Source organism: Cebus imitator, unplaced genomic scaffold, assembly GCF_001604975.1.
Source record: "Cebus imitator isolate Cc_AM_T3 unplaced genomic scaffold, Cebus_imitator-1.0 Scaffold12, whole genome shotgun sequence".
NCBI classification, from domain to species: Eukaryota; Metazoa; Chordata; class Mammalia; order Primates; family Cebidae; genus Cebus; species Cebus imitator.
The window spans coordinates 4,699,626-4,727,079 of NW_016107327.1; the positions used below are offsets into that span (position 1 = coordinate 4,699,626).

A 27,454-nucleotide genomic window follows, 5' to 3' on the forward strand; every position below is an offset into this window, starting at 1 on the left:
TTTTCATAGTTGACCATGGAAGAAGATGCATAGCTATTTAATACATGATCTTGTAGCTAGTCAGTCAGTATTGATTATATGGACTGAGCCCAACATCCTACTTATTTATTATATACAAATATAGAGAGAAATCACAATAATTTAGAAGTTATAGTTAAAACTTTTAAAGAGCTGTATACTCTATTACTATTATTGGAAGGTAGAAGAGGACACTTTTCTTTAGGAGACAATTCAAAAGATCAAAATAAATTGTATTTATTTCCCTATCATTTAACCTATCCTTAAAGAAATATGTCTTTCAAAAATTTAAGTTAATTCAATATATATTTATGCATAAGACTAAACTAGATTCAGAGAAGTTAAAAAGAGGAACTAGACTGGATCATCCCAGTTTACTACAGTGGGGGAGACAGGCATTTGTCTCACTAGTATACTTTCATCCGTGATGTGTGGAAAGACAAACTAGACCAGGGTAGAATTACCAATACCTGAGTGTATTCTCATTGTAATGTCCTAATATTAGGTTTCCAGACACCCTTAAGAAATTGCTAGATTTGCACAACCTTCATATTTGAGCCATCATGGAAATGGAGAAAGAGCCTTTTATATCCACGTTGTTTAAGGAAATGACTTGATCATTAAAAGTCAGATAGCTTAAAAGGAATGTCTGATGAGAACAATCTCTCATACAATCAGTAAGCAACTTACCAGAATATCATAAGGTATAAAAAAGCACATGCACTTGACTTTTTGAATAACCAGCTTTTCCACACTTATTTAATTTCCTTCCTTGATTCACTGACAGCCTACATAAATAATGATGATAAGCCAGACAAAATCAATTTTGTATGGAGGAAGATTTTGAGTTCTAGTCTAAACAATGTTCTTATCACTAAGCCATGACAGTGTGACCTTAATCACACTACCATTACCTGGGTGAACAGGTAAATATAGAGTTGCAATTACAATAAAGTGGGTTGGAGCAATGCATTACACATCCAGATCCAGCCCCAGGGAATGAGCTGTACTTAAAGACCTGTAACTTACTGATGAGCTATATAAATGACTCATAAATACCTGCATCCAAAATACAGATATTACTAAATCAAGTAGAATGGCCAATACCTTATACCAAGAAGTTCATAACAATAAAATTCAAAATGCCCTTGGATATATGTTTTAAATCATTCTAAAAATAGAATAGCATATAATTAATGCAAATATAAACTGGTATTTTTTGGCACACATTAAATTTGCTAAAAAATTATTTAAAAGACAAATGCCAGTAAGATTTTTATGTCAATTAGGGTTAACAAAGCAATATTATAAATGAGTCACACTAGGTGATTTAAATGGGGCAGGATAGCAAGACAGACAATTAATCCTACCATTGCTTAAGCCACATGATTCTTGAGTATTCATTCAAGTTTTAGTTAACATATTTTGAAAGATGTTTTTTAAAAGGCATGCAGAGAGCAAAGCATTACCTATGTATTTATAAAATATAGAATAGAATATGTTAATATATTTAAATGTATTATATATTTCATTATAGTTATATATTATATAAAATATATGGTATGCCATATATTATATATGTTACAATATGTCGTATTACATATAATATATATTTTACATATACACATATTTATATATATAATATCATTTAAGGAAAGAAATGGAACCACGTAACCCAAAAAGCCAAAAACTAAGTAGTCATGTAATTGCATTCTTATGGCTCTGTAAAATTGTTCTCAGAATGAGCTGAGGCTGTCCTCTCCCTATAGGTGACTGAGCGAGAATAAATATACTATATTACGATAGGCTGACTTCATCTGGTAGGAAGAGGCCCTTGATAATCACCATGAAAAATCATTGGTTCAAGGAAAACCTCAAGATTTCTTTCTTACAGCTGTTTGCTACAGAATAAACTATCATTAGTTCTGGATAGTTTAAATATCTATGGGGTTGCTTCCCTCAGAGCCCTGTTCTTTTATCCTAGCTTCCTGTCATCTGCTCTTCCAAGCTTCCCAAACTAAGGCATCCAACAGTAGGCTGCTAATACTCAATGCCAGGAGCTGCACATGGCATCTCCATCTCAATTTCACCCAAAGACATTGAGCCCAAGTGCTCGGTTTACACAAAGATTTTATTAATAAGTGAAAACACCATTGTACATTAGCACACTGATCTGTTACGGAGTGGAATGCTGAGAATCAAAGGAAATCGTCTTCCTTGTGATGCTCATTTTCCAATTCTACCCACCCCTGAGTCCCCAGATACATCTCCCTCCTACAAAGAGAACAAGATCAAAGCCCAGGGTTTTCTATAGCAAATTTTGATGGTAATGCCAGATTTCCTAATAAGTGACACTAAGCTTAATCAGGCTAGAAACACAAAAGATGACACATTTATTTCATGACCCTCTCCCTTCCCATAATTTTCCTGGTTACAGATAAAATATTAGAAACTTTGAGGCATCTTTGTGTAGAATTTTTGTAAATGTCTTTGGATGTGATAGTAATATATGAATTTCTCTCCTCTTCTTTTTCAGGATGGGGACCAGTGAAGTACTTGTGGCCTGTACCCAGAATCAGTGAGTAGCTTCCTCATAATGTTTGAGTCTTGGGTAATTATAGATAAGCAGAGCAACGAGTAGAAAATCTGACAGCCTCATTGTGTTGCTTTTAAGCACCTGTTCTGGTGATGATAACCATCCCTAGAAGAACAGCCTAGGTGACATTGTTGGAGTGCATAAAGTCTTGAAGGGTGGGGAGAAAAACAAGCAAACTACCATCCTTGTCCTCAAGGAATTTACCAAGGAAACTAAAGGCTCTGAAGATTGATTTCAGTTATATATGGGTTGTTGTTTACTTTTTTGAAAAAGTTTACATATTTTTCTATTTTTTAAAGTAACACTTTCCTGGCACATTGCACAATAATCTATTTTTTTAAATGTCTTCCTCTATGAATAGAGTAAAATCTCATTAATTCAGTTACTGTTAATGCACCATTGACAATTTGATCTGGACTAAACTGAAATTTAGCTTTGAATTATCTGCAAGGAATGGATTTGCTAAGTGAAATGAAATATTTGTAACCAATGTAAAAAGAATACATTGTTTTCATGGCTTTAGCATGCAGTGGGCTTTAGGCAAAAAGATTCAGCTGTAAAATAAGGATTATTAAGGTCACTAAGTAGATGTCCCCTTAGACAGACATTATTGGCAGATAGCAGTATTGAAAGTGATAAAACAATATTGCTTTCAATAAATTCTGACTTCTCTAATTCAGGCTAGATCTTCCTCTCCTCTTTTCCAGACTAATTATTCTAAGCGAATGAAGTTTACTATTGTGTAATATGTGGATGAAGTATTTAGTAATAGAAGATTAATTCTTATTATCTTAAAAATCTATAAATATACATTTTAATTTTCAGATGCTTATCTGTAATGTTGATCACCTAGATGACAGAAGTGTATTTACAAGAAAAATGATGTATTATTCTATTTTCTTTTTCATGGTCTCATATGGAATTTTTTTTTTAATTTAAAACTCAACATTTTTGCAAAGCAAGCAAGTCAGATTCCCAGGGTGATAGCAAAGATTTGAGGTAAGGGCAAAAAACAAAATCAGATCATGCCCTCTTTGCAGTATGTTGACAAATTGATGTAGTAACTGAGTCACCATGCATTTATGTATTCCTTTATTCATTCAACAAACACTTAGCCAAGGGCCATGCTTATTGCACCAAAGGATGTAGAGATAAATAAAATTCTCTTCTTGTCTTTGTTGTGCTGGTATTCCGTAAGTTGAGACAGAGATGGAGACAAATGACTCTCTCATGTGATAAGCAATGTGTTATCCCCATAAACAGAGTACTTCAGAAATGCACAGAATACAACATGAAATCGAACAGGAAGAGTTGGGAAAATATTAGGTAATAGTTATCACACTTGAACTGATTCTTAAAGAATGAATAGAATTTCTACAAGTAGAGAAAAGGAAGGACAGCCTTTCAAGCAGTACAAGCAAAAGCACGGAGACATCAAAGCATATGTATTGCTCAAGTAAAACAACGTAGACTTAGAGTTAGTTGTATAGAGCTGAGGGAATGTGGGAGTAGCATATGGTCTATACATAAAGGTATATTGCCAGGAAAAGATGCCCTTTAAGTGGTCAAAGACAACAATTGGAGTTCAGAGGGAGAAAGATTTGAGAGTCATTTGCATAGAGTTGAAATGTGAAGAGATGGAAATAAATAAGATCACTCAAGGGCACAGGAGAGAACTTTTAGGAATACAGAATCAGCTTCTTCCTGAGACAGGAGAGAAGGATGGGTGGGGAAAAACTAAGCTCAGTTTAAAGATGGGTATAAAGAAACTTGAGGGGCTTTATGTCTGAAAGTTTCCATTTTCTTGCCACTATACTGTGAGTAATCATGGGATGTAGAATAGAAGGACACAAGTTTAAAACCTAATTCAGCCACCCATGAACAATGCAACATGGGGAGGTCATTTAACCCTGTAAATTTCCATTTTTCCATCTGTGAAATGGAGGAAATAATAACATGCAATTCATAGGTCAGAGAACTTTATAACACATGTGGAAGCACTTTATAAACTATAATACACTTGGCCAGAACACATGCTGGATGAGTCACTGAGCTTTGTTTATTAAACAGGGATAAGCTGGGCATGGGGGCATGTGCCTGTCAACCCAGCTACCCAGGAGGCTGAAGTGTGGGGATTGCTTGAGACCAAGAGTTCAAGATTGTAGTGTGTGATGATGATTGTACCTGTAAACAGCCATCCAGTCCACTCTGGGCAACACAGTGAGATCCTATCTCTAAAAAAATCAAATAAAATAAGCATAACAGCACATAGCTTACATTGGTTACTGAAGACATTAAAGATAAGATATGCACCATGTGTGCTCTTCTGTGAATAAGAACTTGTCTCTTGGGAAAGAAAAAAAAAAACTGCAATGGGGAAACAAGACAAGAAAGAGACATGGAAAAATGTTTTTAAGCAGAATTAAAAGCCCATCCTGAAAACATGGGTTTGCAGGTACAGCCACACCTATGTACTCTGGAGCAGCAGAAATGAATAAGTTGATGGTCTGGGGTTGAGGTAGATCAAAGCAGGTATACTAGTGGCTGAGAGCAAGTGCCATTGAGGAGACAATTGGAAAGGTTGGCCAATGCAGATCCCAGAATTTTAGAGGCCCTGTTCTCTGGCCTCAGCCCTGGTTTGGCAGAATGATGCCCTTTCTATTCAGAGTCTGAAGCCTGTGGTCCTATGACTTCTTGTTGTCAAGAAAGTGAGTGGCTTACACGAAAGATTGGGCATCCGGATGTCTCCAAGGTTATAGGCTCTCACCATCAGCTAAGCTCCAGCCCTGACACTACTGCTCAGAGTAGGACAGTGGCCAGCCAGACCCCTGCCTGACCCTCCTACCCTCTCACCTCCCACCCTTGGCTCATATCCCAACTACAGCCTATTCCCAGCCTCCTCGTCCACTTGAACTTTCATTCTTCCCTAGCACATAAGGCAGTAAAAAAGCTGTCCACCTCCTCTGGAATGGAAAAATAAAGTTTGGCCAACTGTTAAGAAAAAGGAGCCAGACTGCATGCTACCTACTCCTCATACCTTTAACACCAAGTTTAAACCTCATTCCAGAATTTGCTGGTTGCAACAGGCAAGACTGCACTTCCTCCCACACATGGAAGTAAGTTATCTCACCATCCACTAGGAAAATGTTCGATGTCCTCTTAAAATGTTTAGTGAGCCTTGGGGACCCCAAGAGAGTTGCCAAGATCTATCTTGATAGTTACTAAACTTACCTCTGAGAGAGATTTGAACTGCTAGAGCTTTCATCCTCAATTTGCCAAATGGCGGTAATAAAGGAAATATAGGCTATCTCTTGCACATTATTGACTTCCATTTTAATTAATCTAAGACACATTCCTCATTTGGGAACATGATTGATTCACTCAGTCAATGGTTATTCATTAAGGATATACCAAATGCAAGGTGCTAGCTCCTAGTCAAGATCTTTGGAGATAATGAATATAACCAGCTCCCATGAATAATATTTTAAACATCAGGAAAAACCTATCCAATTAGACAAAATTCCAGGTTCCCATGAAAAGACAATTCCTAAGACTAATTAGGGATTAAGAAACCCAGAGCATTTTCTTCTCTCTTTTTAGCCTTGGCTCCCAAAGTCCACTCTTCTGTGACTACGAACATGAATTACATGAAATTCACCTCCAAGCACCTTGCTTCCTATAGATTTATTTCAGTCTGCTGTGGTAACTTGCTAATGTGGAGATTGCCCCAGGACACCTTAACACCCCTAACCCCACAGGAGGGACTTCCCTACACAGCATAAGCCACACTGAAGTGCAGCCCTGCCTTTCCCAGGGTACTAGGCACCAAATAATGTGTCTCCTAATACAATTTCAGACAGGGTACTCTCTCCCATTCCACAAAAGCACATCAATCCTTTATCCAAGGTGCTTTAATCTAATGCCATGCCAACCAGCGCCCCCCCGCCACCCATGCCCTCTACAACTCCCGTTTTATTTCTGCCTGGTGTGTATGCAATCTTCATTCTAGATCTGCTCAAGAAAGCAACTTACCTCTCATTAAAAACAAATGCAAAGACAAACATCTATTTATTTTATTTCTTTAACCCTAATTACACCCTCCTTCTAGCTCCTCCTGTAATCAACTTGTCTCCCATTTATGGGTTTTTTTGGTGTATGTTCTTCTTTACTCTTATTTCTATCCTTTACACATCTTACAGGTTTAGTAACCCTTGGACTATGGCCTTTTGGTTTATTTCCCACTTAGAAGAACACAAGACTCATCCATTCAGTGGCAAAGCCAACATTAGGGAAAGGTGAGCAGTGGCATGTCATTAACATGTTTTTCTCATTTTTTTGCTATGTAGTGAAACAGTGTTCAATTTGGACCAGTTCTGTGAGTCCTTGACAGCAAGAATACAGCCCAGACTAGCATTTCAGATTTGGAGATCTTGATAAAGTGTTCAAAGCAGAGTCTAAAACTTGACTCTTCTGATTCTGACTCCTATACATCCCTAGGCCTCCATTTACAGGGACTGAAAGAAAATACTTTTCCTCTATTTTGTAAGTGGAGAGTAATTCAAAATCATTTCTTAGGGTCATTGAACTGAGAAATGTTCTTTGGAATTTCATGAAGAAAATCTTGAGACAGGGTTTATGTACCAGCAAAAGGATACATATATTCAAGGATAATACCTTTTTACATATTGATAGCATACTCTCTCTTGGAGTAGAGGGCTGCTTTTGTGCCAAGCTGCAGTGCCATGTGATTTTAAAGCTAGAATTGCTCCTTGCAGGCTACTGCAGGTCTACACATCGGCACTTGGTCCCCTAGAGCTTTGCATTTGGTAGGCACATTCTCCTGGACACAGTTCCTGAAGATGACTATTGTTTACCTGTACTCAGTGTCCTTGCACTCATTTGGCAAAGGAGGGAGGTGCATCATATTCACAGGCGCTGCTGACTGCAGAGAGACAGCTGCCATACATAAGTCAAGACTCCAGCTTCGCATGGGACATGACTCAGGGTATTTTCGGGGACACACGTTGCCAGAACCTCTGCACTCAGCTTCTCGGAAGAAGGCACTATGGTGTTAGAATCAAGGGTGTTGTGATGAAGGTTATGGAGTGTGAAGAGGGCAGGTCCCCTTCTCCTAAGGGTTCCTGTCTGGCAGGCCCACTCCCCTGCTCTCCGGCTTGCCTGGAGCATGTTTCCCATTGTCAGTCTGAACATTCTTTTCTGTAAATCCAGGATTACCAAAGCTGGTAGGAAAGGATAGTTAGAGACTTTTCTGGAGCTTTCCTAAGCTTTTGTGAGAATTAAGCCTTATAAATCTTATAAGAATTGATGAACATGATGATATTTTTAAAAATTCAGCATAAATCTTCAGATTTGTAGCCCAACAATCTCAACTGAAAAGCCCTTAGCCTCTAACGGAAAGAAAAAGTACTGTTTGCCAGCCTTATCTACTCTCAGACCAAGCCTCAATTTTCCAACAGTTTGTATATTCTAGGGCTGTCCTTCTCACACGTATAAAAATAAACAGTGAAGTTGTTGGGTTTTTTTTTTTCTTTTGTAGGGGAAAGGGCTGTATATGATTATTCTTGTATGGAAATAATTAGCAAAGAAAAAGTGGCCCCCCACAGTTAATTTAGCTATTCTCTTAAATATTTTCCTGGTACCTGAATTACATGACCATAATATTTTAATAAGCTGATCTGCAAGTATTTTTCTCCTTCACATTGAGGTTTGGAGTAATCTAGAGGGTCAAGGTTTTCAATCTTTTTCTCTTGCATTAAAACAGTCTGTCATTTCTATCGTGACTATACCCGAAAGTCAATTTTTTGGGCCTTGTTAAAGTGCCCTGTAGAATAATTCAGTGGTGATGGGGATGAAGCTCTTCTCAAAGTGTAACTACTCCCCTTGGTGGTATACTGTGGCAATGACATCCATCTCTGAAAATTTAATCTTGATTCTGGACAAGGATTTTTAGTTTTGGTTTCTGTAATCTATGCTTTTGAACTTCACTATAAATTGAGGCTTAAACTAATGAAACTGGATGCATTAATATTGTTCTCATACTTGATAAACTCAGTTGTTAAATTTATAAAATACAAGAATTTTTAAAATGTCTCACATGCCTAGAAAGTAGGGAAATATTCCAAATGGTGTTCAGTAATACGGTTTTTAACAAAATAATAGAATCTCTTAATTTTAAAATTGATATATAATTTACAATAAAATGAACAATCTTAAGTGTTCTCTCAATCTGGTAAATTTTGAGAATTGTACACACCTGTATGCCAGCCCCCAAATATAAGGTATTGAATCTCACACCCTAAATAGTTTTCTCTTTGGCATTTCCAGTCAATTCCAATTCAAAACCTCATCACTGACCTCCCTACCCCTCTTCCACCTTCTCACTACTTCCCAGGAAACCACTTCTTACATATTTCACCATAGTTTCGCTTGGCCTATTCTTGGACTTAATATAAGTGGAATCACACAGCATGTACCTTGTAAAGCCCCCTTTCACATGCCATAATATTTTTGAGATTGTTGTGTATATCAGTTGTTTGTTTCCTTTTTGCTGATGTATGATATTCCACTGTATGACTACACTACAAATTACTTATCCATGATCTTGTTTTTGATGTTTGGATTGTTTTTAGTTTGGGGCTATTATGAATAGGACTGCTAGGGACATTTTTGTACAGATCTATTTGCGAATATGATGTTTTTTGACTTATCATGGGGCTATGTCCCAGCAAGTCCATCATAAGTCAAAAACATCGTATGTTGAAAATGCATTTGATACCCCAATAAACTCATAATAAAGAAAAAATATCATAAGTTGACCATTGTAAGTCCAGATGCTCCTTGACTTACAATGGAATTATGTCCCAATAACCCCATGGTAAAGTCAAAAATCCTAAATCAAACCATTATAAACCAAGGACTGTCTGTATATGTTTTTATTCCTATTGAATAAATACCAAGGAGTGGAATTGCTAGACTGTAGGTAAATGTCATTTGGGAATTTGTAAGAAACTCCCAACCAGTGATGATGAAAGTTCCACCAGCTCCTTATCTTCATCAATCGTGACTGTGAAATTGAGTCACTTGTGGATTTAATATGCATATCTCTGGTGGCAAATGATGTTGATCATCTTTTTTATGTACTTGTGCCTGTTTGTATGTTTTCTTTTTAAGAAATGTCTGTTCAAGTTTTTTCTCATTTTTATTGGATTACTTGTCGTTGACTCTAGGAATTCTTCATATATTCTGGCTAGCAGTCCTTTGTCAGATACATGTATTGTGAATATTTTCCCAGTTTGTGTATTTGCATATTTACTTTATTAAAAGTGCCTTTTGATGAGCAAAAAAAAAAATTAATTTTGATAAAGGCAATAAATTAGTTTTCTCTATATGGTTAATTCTTTTTAGTATCTTGTCTAAGAAATTTTACTCCAAATTTACCCCAAGGTTGTAAAGGTATTCTGCTACAACTCAAAAAGTGATAATAGCAACTTGTAAAATCGGAACTAATAATAGTAAGGACAGTTTGCAGGCAAACAAAGAGGCATGTTTATGGTGACTAAAACACAGGGATGTCTCACTACTTTCATAAATTTGTGATTAACTGTTAATGTTCCAATGTCTCCTTGGTTCATTCTCTTTTTTCTGAGAAATACAAAGTAGAAACAGAAATTTGAGTGTTTTGAAAATTGTCAGGCTTGAAGTACTAGAAAATCTCAATGTGAGGTTTGAATGTCCCAGGTATGATAATGACTTCAGATAACGATCTTTATATTACAAGTGATTTTAAAGTATTATTCACTGTCTTTTAGTAAGGACTCCAGTCCAGGGAGCCAGAACATACTATTTCTGTTCTTTATCCTCACCTTTGCAGCAAGAGGATAATGGCAAATTATCAAATTCACCTAATAATATTATGTATTGCATATAGTGATTTAATGCTGTAAATCGGTATTTAAATGAAGTCTTTAATATCATACATGTGTACTATATCAACATAGATGTAGATGCTATATATCTATCAACATAGAGATAAATGTAGAAAGAGATAGTATATCTATAAATATGTAAAGTCTTTAATATCATGCATACTATATCAACATAAATATATACATACACACACACTATAAAGGGAGAGATTGATGTAGGTATAGATATATAAAACACCCTAATTACCTTTATTAAGATAATGTTTTAACATTACCTAGAGCTGAGGAAAGCTCTAACACTGTTTCCTTTGATTAGTGTTTATTGACCCATATTGTGCTAGACACTGGATCTACAGTGGTGAGCAAACGACCAGGTACCTGACCTCTGGGAGTTTACTGTCTAATTGAGGGGAGAGTTAATCAAGTAAACAAAGGTAGTTTTTTATTTTGTTAGATTCTTTGCAGGGAAGCTACAGGGTGCTGTAAAGACAGAAACAGGCACTGCCTGTGCAGGTGGCATCTAATCATAAACTTGGATCAAGAGGGACCCAACCATGTAACAAGTGGAGAAGAACACTCTGTGCAGGAGAAGCAGCAAAGGTGGAATCCTTAGGCAGGTAAGAGCCATGAGTTCTAAGCCAAGGTAACAGGAGAGGAGAGAAACAGTTAGGGAGGGGTAGGAGAGAGATGGTGGTGAGCATGCTGGTCATGCTCGGGGGTGATATCAATGTAGACTGCTCTGCCTTTCAGCGGCTTATAAACCAAGCCACTCTCCTTACAAAAGACACATGATGCGTTTATAGCCAAAATAAGCCAGAATTAATACTTTTGTTTAGAGTGCCCAAAAAGCAACTTACATTTGTAAGTGGTGACTGATAGTCCAGGGCTGGGATCACCAGGGTCAGAATTCTCAAGACAAGAGGTCTATGGAAGGGTGAGACAGAAAGGGGGTTTGAATTTAGGCTCACCAAGTGGGTTTGAATTTAGGATCCACGTCAGGTACATGTGCACGCATATATTGAAGAAGTCTGTAGAAGGTCACGTGTCACATGATTAGGCTGAAGCAAAATCTTAATGTCCAGGACTTAGACTGTGACCTTGCAAGGGACACAAAATCTCACATACACCATCAATCTGAGACAGACAACATGGACTGCAGAGAAACAAGAAGCAGAGAATTATACTAAAAAGGGTTTTAAAGAATTCATAGAAATTATGCAGAATGAGAAAAGAAAAGAAGACCTGAAACCATGTGTGGAATCCTCTACCCTTTAGTCAGCCTAGTCTGTTGGAGTACAGGAGCCTTTCTGTGACTTTTGAATTTTTCAAGCCATTATTATTTCCTGCTATTAGGAAGTATGTCCATATGTACTGGCACATGTCCCTCCACACAGAGTCTCCAAGAGAAGCAAGGGCATGTGTGACTAGAAGCTCCCAACAAGACTGCGGACAGGCAGATGAATGAGCTGGGTGCAGAGTTCAAAGTCAGTGTCCCTTCTTTGATTCCACGCCCTATACTGTCCAGGCAGTGTTTGCCTTTCTCTTCTCAGTTCCCTTTCCCCTCACACTCTTCCAAGGATGCACAGTGTCTGCACACACATACACACACACACACATAACCCCCTCTCTAGTGATCATTTAAACTTGGGCAAATAAAAAATGTGTTTCTTTACACTGAAAAATTGGAGAAACGTGCCAGGATGACTAATCATGGGGAATGAAATTCCAGGCGGTTGAACTTGCAGCACAGCCAGAATACACCAGCTTCAAGAATGCCTTAGCAGGGAACCCCAGGAATTTTAATACTTTTTTTTAAACTTTGGATAATACCTTTTTTTTTTTTTTTTTTTTTTTTTTAGCTTTGGGATCACATTGATATCTGCAAATAACAATAAATAAAACCTAGTTTTAGGAAGAGGCTGAAATGGAAACAAATATTCATGAAGTAAATCATTAACTTCATGGGTGGAGTCAAAAGACTAAATACAGAAATGAATGAGTAAGGGATGTAGGGCAGAGTCCTCAGAGACCCCCACTAGGGATTGATAAAGAAATAAGCAAAAAAAGAAAAAGTAGAAAAGAGAGAGCCCCTAAAAGAATGGCAAAAACTGGGAAAGCAAAAAAGTATCACAGCAATAAAGGCCAAGCAAATGTCTAGAGTGTGTTGTGAATAGTGTTTACTACAATTGAGAAATCTACCAGATGTAAACCAGAAAAGCTCCCCCCTTTTCTGGGGCAATGTGTACACAGAAAATATTTTTCAATCAATCACTGTTCAATTTAATTTTTTTTTCAGGAAGCGGACTTTATTTCTTATATAAATCCTCCAGTTTTTGATTTGCTGCTTTCAAAATCTAGAAGTAAATCTGTGGATAAGCTTGGCTGTTTTGTAATAGAGCAGTGTGAGGGGCTCCTTTATGATATAAAATATATTTTTGTTGAGTTAGTTACAAAATCATTCATTTTAACAGATCTGTAATTCCTTCAAAAGTTTCCCATTTATTGTATTAGCTATTTTTTCATACCTCCTGAGGCTAAATGTGGTAGTTGATATCACCATGGAATTGGAACATAGGAGCATAAAACTAATTTACTCATTTGACTTTTAAATTAGTTTTGTGTGTGTGTTAACTACAATTGAAATGTTTTGATTATGAATAATGCCAGGATGAACTGGTACACTCCATTGACTTTAATGAAGTGCACATGTTCTTGTAGGCTTGTGAATGAGGGCCTGGTTTCAGAGTTCTTGAATCTTATTACTTAATATTTCTTGCATTCACATATTTTATTTATGATAATACCACAATCATAGCTTTCTAACTTCATGAACACAATTGAACTTAAATTTTATCAACTTTTCCAAAGGGCTAACATTACCAAAGGTGTGCCTATCCTACTTTTACTTAAAATAGTTGAAATCAATTTATCAAATTCAAATTAGCTTGCATTTTCTACATTACTATTATTTGAAAGGCACTATGTCAAGAGATTAATTTTCAAGGAATAAACAGATCATCTAAAAAATTCTAGTTAATTAGAACTTTAAAATGAAATTTTGAATTTTCAGTGGCATAACAAAATGTATATAATAAGTTAAATACCAAACAACACCTGCTGCTAATATATGCAAAAGAGAGAAGCAACTAGGAAAATTCTCAATAATGATATTAATTGCACAGTACCTTGAATAAGGCTCTTTGCTAATTTTTTTAAGCTAAGGAGTCCTTTCTTGAATTAAATCCCTAGAAGTTGTTAGAAGAGTAAAGTATGCTCAGATACTCGTAGGTGTGTTTGAATTTCATGTCATGGATCAGGGCCTTGGGCTCAAGCTTTGGCTTTCTTGTTTGTTTAATTATTTTTCCGAATTTTTTCATGCCAAACGAGTAATCAAATTATAAAAGAATATTTAAATTAACAACTGTTTACTCAATCGTAGAAAGGTAAATGACATAATAATTCATGAATCTACCAATGTTGTGTGTAAAGGGCTCTGAGGTGGAAAGTATATTCAGTATGTGTAACATGCTCTGAAAATTAGCTATTACTGTTACATGTACAGATGTGGCAAATGTTATGCCCCTCACAAGTTCATGGAATGAGAAACCATGAATACCACTTCACTTGTTGCTATTGGATACACTGCATGTGTCATGAAAGTCATTACCAGTTGAATCATATAATCCTTTATTTCACAAATGATAGAGTTTAAGTGGCCCTACCCAAGCTCGTACACTAAATGGAAGAATTAGATCGAGAAGGCAGGACTCCACTGTACTGGTTGGACAGAGGTATATGACAAAGGCAACATATATACGCTATAGGGGTAGCCTAACATTTTGCACACTGTTAAGCCACAGGATATAAAATTAGATCCTATGCACAGTGTATTAAATTAGATGTAATTTAATATCCAGTTTCATAATTTACATTCTTTGACAGATGGCCACTAGCTATAATTTTTAGCCCCATGTCCAAAACTGTTGAGAATTCAATTTATTTGTCACTGTATCTTTTGCTTTACTTTGGACTCTGAGATTGGAAATATATGAACTGAACTAGAGTTCTAAGTTCACTACCTTACTGAACTGCAGGCATTTGTTTTTGTTTTTATTCGTTTGTTTATTTATACTTGCCATTTGCATGCCAAAGTGCTCTGTAAGCTGTAAAGAACTATAGTTAACCCTTGGAACAACATGGGTTTAAACTGTGTGGATCCACTTATATGTGAATTTTCCTCTACCTCTTTCACCCCTGAGCTAGCAAGACCAACTCCTTCTCTTCCTCTCCTCAGTTGCCTACTTAATGTAAAGACAAGGATGAAGAGCTTTATGAGATCCACTCCACTTAATGAACAGTGAACACATTGTGTCTTTCTTATGATTTTCTTAAAAATATTTTCTCTTCTCTAGCTTACTTTCTTGCAAAAATACAGTATATAACACATATAACATTAAAATATGTGTTAGTCAACTGTTATCAGTAAGACTTTTTAATCTACAGTAGGCTATTAGCAATTAAGTTTGGGGGGAGTCAAAAGTTATACTTGATTTTTGATGGCACAGGGGGGTTGGCACCCCCCTAAACCCTGTATTGTTCAAGGATCAACAATACACAAATTATAATTAACAAGTAGGAATGTACTTATATATTTGTCAGTTTATGGAACTGGGGGCATACTACTGGCATCAGAGGTTGGGCAGATGTACGCCTGCCCTTCCCCCAGTATCCTGTAGAAAGGCTTGCATGGGCTGAAGCACAACTGAATACATATGGGCCTGTGCACCAAAAGAAGAGGAACTCACTTCCACATTGTAAAGTGCAAAGGCAAAGGTGGTCTTGAAAGTAGAAAGCAAGCAATCCAAACTTAGGAACCAGTGCACAGGGAATTGTCAGGAATCGCCAGTGGCCAGCACGTGCTGGCCTCGTGGGAACTCCCATGAAGAGGAGAAACAGGGAAGCAGAAGCTGTGAGTCTAGCTCATTGCCTGGCACTCAGAGAGATACCCAGCTCACTCACTCATGCCTTCTAGTCTCCTTGAGACTGAGAGTTTGGAACCTTTTTAAGTAAGATAAATAGATACAATAGACAGCTGAGTAGTTCAAGTTCAAAGGCTCCCTGAGCTTACTTCTATTGTCTTCTCTTAAAATATCTCCCCTTTTCAATTCCCACCCCTGTTCCGGGTGGCCACTCTAGTCTCCTGGTGGAATTTTTTCTACCTAGCAGCCTTCACTCTACTAACCCTGACTTGGCCCCTCAACAAGTGATTTACTGCACGGTGCTGCTCTTGTCTGTTTTTTCCCAGCCTGACGATGGCTCAAAGTTTTCTTCATGGGGCCCTGGCCCTCCTATTCTGCCTGGGCTGCGTCCCTTACCTTCCGCTCATCGCCCTGCACTCAGGGCATTGGTGTGCTTGATTCTATGAACTGTTTGAAGCACGTCTCTTTACATCAATGAGCACTCTCTACTCTGTTAAAATAATTCCTGCATTCACCAAGAGAAAATGCAAGCCACTTCAGTGGTGTTTTATTATAGGAATTTAAATAAAGTAATGCAAATGACTATAGGCTTGCTATTTTGTCATTCTTTTTTTACTTTATTCCTACATTGTCCAGGCCAGACTTTCATGTCACTAATTACCCAAAAAGACCCAGAGATAAATCTTCCTGTGGCTTCAAGTCCTCCTTATTGGTCTGTCTCCATGCCAGGGGTTCGCAACCTTGGCTGCATGTCAGAAATCACCTGGGGCCTTTACGAAGTCTGAATACCTGGCCTCACCCCAAGAGCCCTGGTCTCAGCAGACCTGTCACTCCTCAGCCACTGCCTACCCAAGGCTGGTCTGCTCAGCATATTCACTGCCCTCTCTTTCCTTTCCCCACCATCTGCCCTTGAGACAGCTCATGGCCATAATTTCTGCAAGTGACTATAGCTTCTGCATCTGGCATCCTGAGCCCCTTAGAAACAGTCACAATCAGGAAATTTCCTATCAAATATCAATATGGGGCTTCCCATCATCCCTTGAGACATTTCTGCTGATGCCAAAATATACAGTAATGATAGGCACCCATTCTTGAGTACGATGAGAGACAGGAGCTCTATCTCAGGCAATCCTCAGATCAACTACATCAAAGACATTATTATCTTCATGTTGTATATGAGAAACCCACGGTTCAGAGCATCTGCTCCTCAGCCACAGCCCCACAGGTATAAGAGGAGGAGCTAGGAAACGAGTCTGAGGCTGTAGGGCAGCAGACCCTGCACTCCTCCCATTGCACTTGCCCTGTCTCTGTCCTGGTGGAACATCAGATCACTTGAGTCGACCGTAAGATAGCAACTGTCTTGATTTACCCTGAAATCAAGTCATGTAACATTACTTCAGGTCATGTAATATTCATGTATGGCCAATGACTTACGCTACACAAGAACACAGGGAGGGGGGTGTTTTTTTTCACGTCACTAGAATTATAATAGTTTAAAAGAAGGAAGTCAAAGTGAGGAAAAAAACATAGTCCATGAGAGTGACCTCCCTTAACTCCCCAGGGCTAAAAGTTAAGGATATGAGATCTCTCTTTCAGCTGTCAAGTATCATTTTGTGATCTTAAATTTACTTCATATGCAAAAATATATACCTTCAGACATGTTATAAAGGGGAATACTGGGTATGAATGAATTATATTTAAGTAAAATACCTAGCAGAATTACAAATATTGCAGTCTAAGATTTATAAGGCTTTATAGAAAACTGAGGTTAGAGAGTTAGATATAAGTGAAAACAATAAAACCAAAGTATTCCCTTGTTACTTTTTCCAGTTTAATTTAGAAACTATGCCTTCTGGTTTTACCTCCAAGGCTCATGGGGTGTGTATTTCTGATGCAACCCCAAATAATTTATCATGGATTTGATTCTACTAAAGGCAAAAGCAAAAGATAAGAAAGCCATAAAGTGAATGGCAGGAAGGCTTCTTCACAGTTCAATAATGCCAAAGAACTCAGAAGCTTTGTTTCAGCAGATATGTTTTATATTTAAAGTATTTGATGGTACCCTTTTCAGCAGAGCCACAGAATAATAAAAGCTTATTTAATTTAATTTTCCACTCCATTACTGCCCAAAGTACAGGACCAAGTGAAGGAATGTCCTCACAGATTGCATGTCATGTGTCAGAAATTTATTACCATACTGCTGGCATTACTTCACCCACCTATCTATAATGTTTTAATTCTGAACCGAAAGAAAGGAAATTTTGCTAAGACCCAGATCTTAGCCTGACAATCACTTGGCAACTTCCATTAATCCAAAGATCTGTGCTTATTTTTTTTAGTAAAGAATCATGATCAACGAATTCAAATTATCCAGTGTTTATTAAGCAATAATGAGTGCAGAACAGCATGCTAGAAAAATGAGCATGTACATGCCTGGCCTCCTCCCAGGAAAGAGTTCTTTGTCATGTTCATAAAAACTCTTAAGGTCACGATTTTACAGAACGGGCTCTTCAGGACACACACTTAACCATTGTAGGTTTTGTCATCCATAAAATAGAGTGTGGTCCAGACTGGAGGGGAGAGGAAACTGTCTCTATGATCCTTTTCAACATTAAAGACTTGAGATTCCATTTCTGAATCAGAGTTAGAGATTGTTACAAATTGCAACAAAATATTTAGGCAGAATCAACAGGACCCTTTTTCTTCTTTAAGTCCTTGATGTATAGGGCAAAAATCTACCTGAAATACAGAGATATATTTCTATATGTGTGGGAGAGAAGAGCACAGGACAAGAGTGAGAGAGTACTTGCAAGTGATTCCTTTGGTTTTCAATTCCAAGTTTTGGTATTTTGGACAAGGAAAGGAAAACAAAAACAAAACAAAACTGAAAAACCAAGAACCTGCTGCAATCCTGACTCCACATTGAAGGACCATTGAAGACTCAATTCTCCTGATGATGGCAGAAGAATATTTGGAATGCCAATATTCCAGAATACTTCCTGTGAGCCCAGCACTCCCTAAAGGAATAAAAAAGGAACCAAGATAGGTAGGGAAAAGAGATAGGTACAAGAGGATGGGGGAGCAGTTGAATGAATCACTGCCCCTTAGCCTAGCAAGGAACTCATTTAACACTTTTTGCAATTAATTTTCACTTTACCCAATTAAGGATTGCCAACTTAAAGAAACATCTGCTCAATACACACTGTTTCAAAGCCAAAAGATATATTAAGTGGTGACAAACTACAAACTAGAAAAAGAACTCCATTTAAATGGATTAGTTTTAATATAGCATGCTTAAGAGGGACCAAGTGTAAGAGGGGAGATAATGCTTTTCAGATTTACATGTGATGTGCTCTCATTTCTAACTACTTGATTGTTGTTATTAATACAAATGCTTGAAAGTCCTGCTTGACCATTCTGAAATTACTTCTTTAGTTAGGTCAATCCTCTGGAATAACCATTCCATATCTCCTCAAGTGTGAAATTTAATCTCCCAACTCCATCTTCTTCTCCTTTTCAGTGGATGACCTTCCTCATATTCCAGAGAAGTTAATAGATGGCACCTACTGAGATCTATCTCTGATACCTTCACCAGATCTGTATACACCAATATGCTTTGCTCTCATTGCCTTCTCCTTCCCTCCTGTTACAAGGGAGGAGTGGATCCACCTCCTGTCAGTGGTGAGTCATCCCACCTATGCTGTGGGTCCCATCTCTTCATGTCCTCCCATGGAACTCCCTGATGGATGACTCACCTTCCCTTCTGGGTCTTCAACCTCTTCTCTACTGGATGCTTTCTGTCAGCATTCGCAATGCTCTGTATTCTCTCCCCACCAAGAAATAAATCAATCAAAAAATGATCTTCCTGAATCCTGTGTCCCCTTCTAGATATAGCTCTTTTCTTTAGCCTTGCATTTCAGAAGACCTATCTATACCCTTTCCTTTCCCTCCCAGACCCTATTCTTTCGATGTTCACCCCAGTCTGCCTCTGTCCCAGCCACCCCACTGGTTTGCTCTTGCTAGTGTTGTTCAATTCAGAGGACACTTTATTGTCCACCTGACATGACCTGTCTTCATCTTATTATCCTCTCCTTCTAGAAAAAAAGGATTTCCCCTTTTTTCTCTGACTGTTCCTTTTCCATCCCTTTGAGTTTTTTTCTTCTATCAGAATTTTACTTATTATATTCTTCTTGGCTTGGCCTTTCGCTTTTTAATCTATCCTCTTTCCCACTTATAGTGATTGCATCCGCTCCTGTAAGCCAATGTCTATTTTACACTTGCTTATCTTCAGAACGTCGGAGCCATGTAACCACCTGCCTATTGATATGCCATTAGTATTACCTGCCTCACACCTGGCCCTCTTCCAACATCCCTCAATTCAGTATATGTCACCTCATGGCTCCTGCTGGAAACTTAGGACTTGATAATTTCCCTCTTGTTCAGTCTGCATTTTCAATTAAGGGCTATCAATTTTACCTCCAAAATATATATCGTGCTGTCTGTTTCTGTCTTTCTCTCCCAGCCGGCATCTCTAACTGGCTATGGAAACGGGACAGCCATTTTATTAAATAGTTATAATTGGAAGAATTACTTAAGCAGAAAAATTTCATAAAGAGGTAACATTGTCAACAATTCACATTTTAGCGAATCCACACTTCAGTGAGTTTCTCTACCATGGAGACATTGATACCAGAGTGGGGATTGTGCCTGTTGGATTTGGAATTTTAAGAGCTTAAAGTAAGTTCCATGGAATACATACACACATGCGCACGCACACACACACACACACACACACACAAATGCTCACATACAAGGAGGACTGGACTGGAGACTGAAACCATAATATGTGCTCTCTCCTGCTTTCATCCTATGCTTGATATTGCCATGACAGGATTACCATCTCTGCCCATTCACTAGTGCCTAGTTTACCTGCACAATGGCTGTCCGATGACCTGGCTTTGCTGTCTGTGACTTGATCCATCTCAGGGAGATTGGACAATTCTATGCAGTTTTTATATGACAGATTGAACAGAAATAAAAATTGCAGGAATCCTAGAAAGACTGAGAAGCAATCACATAAATCATTTGAATCTAGAATGGTGGAGGAGGCAAGCAAACGTAGGACAAAACAGAGCTACAACTGCAGAGGGGAAGTAGGCTTCAGGAACAAACAATTGTTACAGCTATCTAGCACACGGTGAGGATAAACAACGAGTGACCTCTGACATCTCAACGATACTTGAAATCAAGTGAATGGAATTTAAATGATTACACAGGCCAAACAGTATTATAATAAAAATTTATATGACAGGGAAAACTGTTATAAACTCAGTTCACGACCCACACATTGCTGGAGGTTTTCAGAACAATCATAATACTTACTTGTGTCAAGTTCATTGGAATTGGTGGACTTCTATGAATATAACATACTCTTCCCACACCTGGGGTATACATTTTAGAGGTCTCTGAAAATCGATTCATCAATGAGCATTTGATCCTAATCAAATAAATAAATACATAAATATTAATAAAGCCTAGAGCAGCTGACCTCCTCTCTTAGGGCACAGGCTAAAATCTATTATTCTGATTACCACAGAGAGAAAATTCCAGTGGCATACTGATCCTTTTAACTTCATGCTAATCAGTTTTCCTTTTATCTAGCTCTGTAAAAAGGTGATGGAAATAAGACTAGGGCGATACAGGTAGTGGAAGTGAGAAAAACCACAAATAGTTGAAGCTAAAAATTCTGAATAAAGAATTAGAAGTAAGTCTTCTTGTACAGCTATGGGAATATAAATATAATAGACCTGGATTCTCATTCAAAATTAGTTACTAGCCCAGTAGTCTCCAACTTTGTTTCCATCCGGGAAGTGGCTAGGAAATTCAACATGCTTACATCAATAATAGTGGCTCAGGGACCATAAGGGCAGAACTGTTGTTCAATTCTTGAGTTTCTCCTGCCCCTAGTGGAAGAAGAGGTTCATAGCTAGGAAAAGCTTCTCCACCACCCCTAGGAGACATTGATGCCTCCCCTGGAGAGCTGCCCCTTCCTCCATGGAGACCAATTGATATAACCCCTTTGTGCCTCAGTTTCCTCATCAATAAAATGAGGAAAATATATTCAAGGATCTTTTAATGTATAAATCAGTATACAAAGACAAGTATAATATCTTCTACTTGCATGTTTAAATTCATAGACAATTTGCTAAATATGATACAACAGGACTGGATTTGTTGAATGTTCTAGTTAAGCTCTTGCATACTTAGGATCTAAAGAGAATCTAAAAACAGCATCGATTAGAAGTAAACATTATCCACACTCTATTTAAAGGTCATTGTGACTCTGCTTCAAAGCATTAAGATTGGTTCCACCAAATATTTTTAAAGAGAGAAGAAAAGACACAAGGTTGGCCTCTATAAATTATTGGGCTGAGCATTTTAATAGCTATCATTTATTTAGTCCTAAATATACACAGATATGCTGCTAAAAGCTTGACATGTAATATCTCATTGAATCCCCGTAATAATCTTTTTATTATTAGCAGTAGTATTCCCATTTTACAGACATAAAACTGAGGCTTCAAGAAATTACATAATATGCCCATATCACCCAAGTCACTTAATTAGTATTTAAGCCTAAATATTTATTCTTACAGTGTCTAGGTTTCATGCTAGATTTATAGGGATATCAGAAGTGATTGAGAGAAATCATAACTGGAAAAATACAGCCTGTCATTCTTCAGGTCTGTGCTGCCATTTTGTTGTTTCACAAGCTGAATAAAAAGAAATCATATCGGGAATCTGAGTCTTCACATAACTTAACAGAGGAGAGGAGACAAAGACGAATCACATTTCAATAGTTAATTTTGTTAATAGTATAACTTGGGAAGTCCTGCTTTTATTTTAAGGGACTGAATTTTTCCAATTATAAATTAATTTATAAAGAAAAACAGTAATTTATTATGGTGTCCTAGACCTACTCAAGAAGCCCTCCTCTCTGCCTAATTACAATAAATTGATCGAAAGTTGGATTGTTTATCCCTACGACACAGCCACATTTGTACTGTGAAAAGGGAAACTGTTAGAACAAAATTACTGTGAAAGAGATTTTGAAATTGGACCTTGTCACTAGGGGGCACTTAGGGATATGAAATCAGCATTGCCAAAAGTATTTTCTGAAATAAAACAATTAGTAGCATATGTCTTAAGAGAGGGAAAAAATATGTTTATCAATATAAGGATTCAGCACCTCCCTTGATGGATTATTGTTAGGTGCCAAAAGGGTTAGAGAAAAAGGACCATTTAAAGTGGGCACAATTTTGAAGTGAGAAATCTTATCTTTTCTCTCCATCTACCTTTGACCACTGGAAGCACAAATGTGTTGTTAAGAAAAACAACATAATAAAAAGAAAAAAGGCAGAAAAGAACAGCCGAGCAACGCCCCCCCCCGCAACCCCCCCCTGCCCCGCTCCGCCACCAGCCCCCCACTGCCCTCGCCCTCCTTGGTCCTTTCATTGCCTTCTCCCTGGCCTCTCTTTCCTCCTTAATCCTCCCCTGAGGAAATTGTCCTTCCCTCTGTTGCTCGAAGTAATTTGCTCTTCCTTTTTACAAGCCTATCTTTCTTTCCGTTCTTCCTCCCATTATGCCTAGTTGTGTTCTGCTTTATTGTTCTTCTCTGCTTTCATTAGGTGTGAGACTGAGTTCTGGTTTGGATTTTTATCCCTCTTTTGTGAGTACCTTTTTTTTTCCTTTTCAGACATTCATATTCCTATTTCCATAAGAAATCAATAAAATGTGTTTCCAGGCTCTGTTTTACTTAAACGTGATGGTAATAGATAACACGTTATCTGAGGCTAGAGGAGAATAGTTTCTCACATTGATCAAGTAAATGGGGAGAAAAATTGGAGCAAATAACACATTCTTACATTACAGTCTTTCATAGGAAACAATCAAGCAGAAAAACATATTTCTTGGTGTATATACAACACTAAACCCATAGATTGAAAAGTGAAAGTATAGCAAAAAAAAAAAAAAAAAAAACTGAAAAGCTTGTTTTTGTCCATGTGATACCCAACAACCAATTTAATTGATTTTCTTTTCCAAATCCACCATTTCTTTTGGATGTCATGTGCAGGAGTTGTAAAGTACAAAAAAATCACGAAGTGCCATATGTAAGGAATATCAGATATCCCCACAAAACCTTATAGCAGAAATGGAAGACCTTCAATTGCCCTACTCCTTAGTGTGAGGGGGAAAAAATCTTTCTATATTATGCACCCTATCTGCGGAAATTACCCTGCAGTTATAATTAAGAAAATAATTGCAAGTACAATTTACCAGGTCCATGCCCATCATTTCATCCTGTAAATTGAAACAAAGAAAGCTTCCCTGCACTTCACCCAGCGACCTAGTTTGTGAGCTTTGGGCTAACCTCCCATGAGTGGTAGATCTAGGTCTTCTTGAATAATGAAATGGTGGTCTGGGACTGGGAATCATGAATTTGATTCCTTGTTCCCCTGACTCACCATGTGGTCATGGGAAAGTCTACACATCATCAGTTTTCTGGTAGGAAAATGATTAGGATAATTATTATGCAGATTACTCTAGAGCTTTGATTTCAATAAGCCACTCTTAGCACCTTACTCTGCCCTCAACCTTTAAATAAACTTTTCATTCACACAAATAACAAATGTTATTTCCATATCTCACAAAATTATTCTTTTAAAATTATTTTCAGAATACAGTTAATTTTTTTTTACTTATGTAACGCTAGGTCAAATTATAAGATTTCTATCTAGTTAGCTAACCCATGTGGTTGTGTTACAATGTACAGGTAAATTAATTTTAATTTCAGTTGTTTAAATTAGTAAAAGATTTTCATCTTTTCACATTTCTGCCATGAACTTTTCTTCCCACTTGAAACTACTCTGCTGACCTAACTTCAAAATTTATGTGTTTATTCACACAGTCATTACTTTAGTATTGCATAATTTCTTAACACTTCTAGGAAGATAGAATATTTGCTTTTCTTGTGAGCTGTATTATACAGATGCTCCTCATCTTATTATAGGGTTACATTTCATTAAGCCCATCATAAGTTGAAGACATCATGAATCGAAAATGCATTTAATATACCCAACTTACCAGACATCATAGCTTAGCCTAGCCCACAGAACACTTACATTAGCCTACAGTTAAGCAAAATCATCTAACACAAAGCCTATTTCATAATAAAGTGTTTAACATCTCATGTAATTTTTTGAATAATTTACTGAAAGTGAAAAACAGAATGGTTAAATGAGTACTCAAAGTACAATTTCTACTGAATGCATATAGCTTTCACACCATTGTAAAGTTGAAAAATCATAAGCTGATCCATCATGAGTCAAGGACATAGGTCTGTATTACATTGCTATATTGCATTCACTTCGTATTGTCTACTAATATCAAGACGATCCACAATGGCAAAGAGCTCAGTTTTTGTTACAGGAGGCTACATAATGCAATAAAGGAAATAGCAAGGCTATTGTAGCCTTCCAAGTGAGCTATGGATTAAAAAAAAAAAAAAAAAATTAAGGATGGTGCAGGCCTCCAGGTAGGATTCTGCAGTTTGTGCGCTGCACGGTGAATCAACCTATGGGCCCTGGCCCAGGATGAATTAGCCTAAAGGAAGAAGTGACTTTTTCTCATTTATCCACCCAGGGGATGTGCCTTTTTTTTCTTTTTACTTCGTCAATCTTGAGTGGGCACTTCTTTAAAAAATTGTCTTTCTGCAGGGGTAGCATTTTGAAATTCACAGAATGTTCTATGTATTCTTGGCCCTGAGTTTAGAGGTTAGGTAGTTATCTCATGATTCTACTGTTCCCTCTGCCTTTCCCCCATCTTCCTGGTAAAGGTCTTCTGTTCCACGAGTGTTTCTGATTCTATGCCATTCCTCACCTGAGTGTGCCAATCCATAGCCCACATTTGTGTTGACCTTTTACCTAGTGTAAACTTCTTTCATAAATAAGTAGGCTCTTCTGAAATGAGATCCTCAATACCTCAGTCCTCTCCTATCCCTGCTCCATCCCACCATGCATTCTGAGGGCTCCCAGGAAGGGTATGCACAGCAAACAGAATCAGGGAAGGGCATGCTCTTATATATATATATATATATATATATATATATATATATATATATATATAATGCCTTTATTCCAAGCTCCATGAAGGTTTTGCCAGCCAAAGTTAGAGGCAGGCCAACTAGCCTCCAACCTAACTAAGTCATGAACCTTCTTTTCTCTCCTAACTAGTTCCACATCCAAATCTCAGCTTGTCTTAATAGTCTGAAGGTAAAAACACTTCTAGGAAAGCAATAAAAAATTGTTTGCAAAACAAATTTCTTTATACTTCTCTTGCTAATGCTTCATGCTTCACCCAAATACATTATTGGACTAGATGCAGCATCTCAGCACTCCATGGGCATGGAGTGTGAGCAGCCAAAGGTGGTGACTCTTTTCCAAGGGAATAGAATTCTCCCTCTTCCTCCTCTTGACCTCCCAAGTTTAATATCCAATCCTAGAGTCACTCAGGCTTTTTATTATTCCTTTAGAGAAGATAAGTAGATCAGTACATAATCTTACATGCACACACATCATCACCTCCTACATTATGTTTTGTATCCTCCTTATTCTTCAAAGAACCTATTTATAAATCTACTCTCCCTGTAAAGTCTTTCCAGTTCCCCTAGTGAGTTAGTTGTTTCTATCTCTATGCCTTCTGATTTTATCTGTGCACATGCCTTATAACTTTTGGGGGAAGTGATCTCCAGTGTGGGTTGCTCATATCCCAAGGGGTATGCAAGATCATGTACTAGGGAGAAATGATTAGAACTTCCATTTGTTCTAAGAGCAAAGCAGATATGATTAGACAATTCAGAGGTCTGTGGTGAATCTAGAGAGCATGGTTAGCTGTAAATACGACTTTGGAAACCCAAGTGGGTATCTGACATGTGATCCCTCCAGGGATGTCGTAGGAGGAAGTTGAAGATGTCATTTGTGTGTATTCTTTATCCTTTTAAATCTCTATTTTAGGGTAGAGGTAAATTGTATGAGATCAAAATATTCTACCATGGTGGTATATGATAGAGGTGGGATGGATAGAAGGATGGATAGATAGGTAGATAGATAGATAGATAGATAGATAGATAGATAGATAGATAGATAGATAGACAGACATATACATACATACATACATACATACATAGACAAAATAAATAAATGATAGAGAGAAAGTGCGGTGCAATGAAAAAGGCTTTAAGACTGTTTCTCTAGGCTATGGACTGCTAGGCTAGGGCTTCTTCATCTCCATGTTTCCAGGCCATATATCACTCGCCCAATAAGTTAATTTTGAAAGAATAGATATATTATTTTAGATTCTCTACATTTGAGTTCTCTGAAAACAGGGCATACGCGGACTAAAATTTTGGAAAGTCCCTTCATAAGTGAACACCTCTGCCACTTAGCTCATCTTGTCATTCTTGAAAGACTCTTCTATGTCTATAGTTTTTTTCTTGCTGAAGTTCCTAAAGCCCTCAAATGTCCAACAAATCCACGGTTATGAATATGGAAACTAAGATCAAAGCAGATGTGGGTAGAGAATTCAGAAGTCTGGAGTGAATCTAGGGGCACGGTTAGCTATCTGCACAACCTTGGAAACCGGTATCTGTAATGTGATCCCACCAGGGATGGGGTAAGAGGGAATTGGAGATGTCATTTGGAATCTGACCCCAAAAATTGACAAAGACAGCCTGAGTCTCTGCATTTACCAGTATGTTACTGAGTTGAATGTGCACATCATCAAGCTGGTTTTCTTTTGCATTTTTATTACTTGGTTCTCTTGTATTTAAGGAGTTTCCCTCCTATTTTAACCAATGT

General features: G+C 37.6%; 1 protein-coding gene across 2 annotated transcripts in view; it reads left to right on the plus strand.

The window, feature by feature from the left end:
- Window positions 1–27,454, plus strand: part of CHST9 (carbohydrate sulfotransferase 9) — a 280,265-nt gene that overhangs the window by 165,302 nt on the left and 87,509 nt on the right. For both annotated transcript variants that reach the window (XM_037727876.1, XM_017498122.2), the window contains exon 4: window positions 2,555–2,596. In XM_037727876.1, coding sequence (XP_037583804.1) covers window positions 2,555–2,596 — 42 coding nt within the window. The remainder of the gene's footprint in view (window positions 1–2,554; window positions 2,597–27,454) is intronic.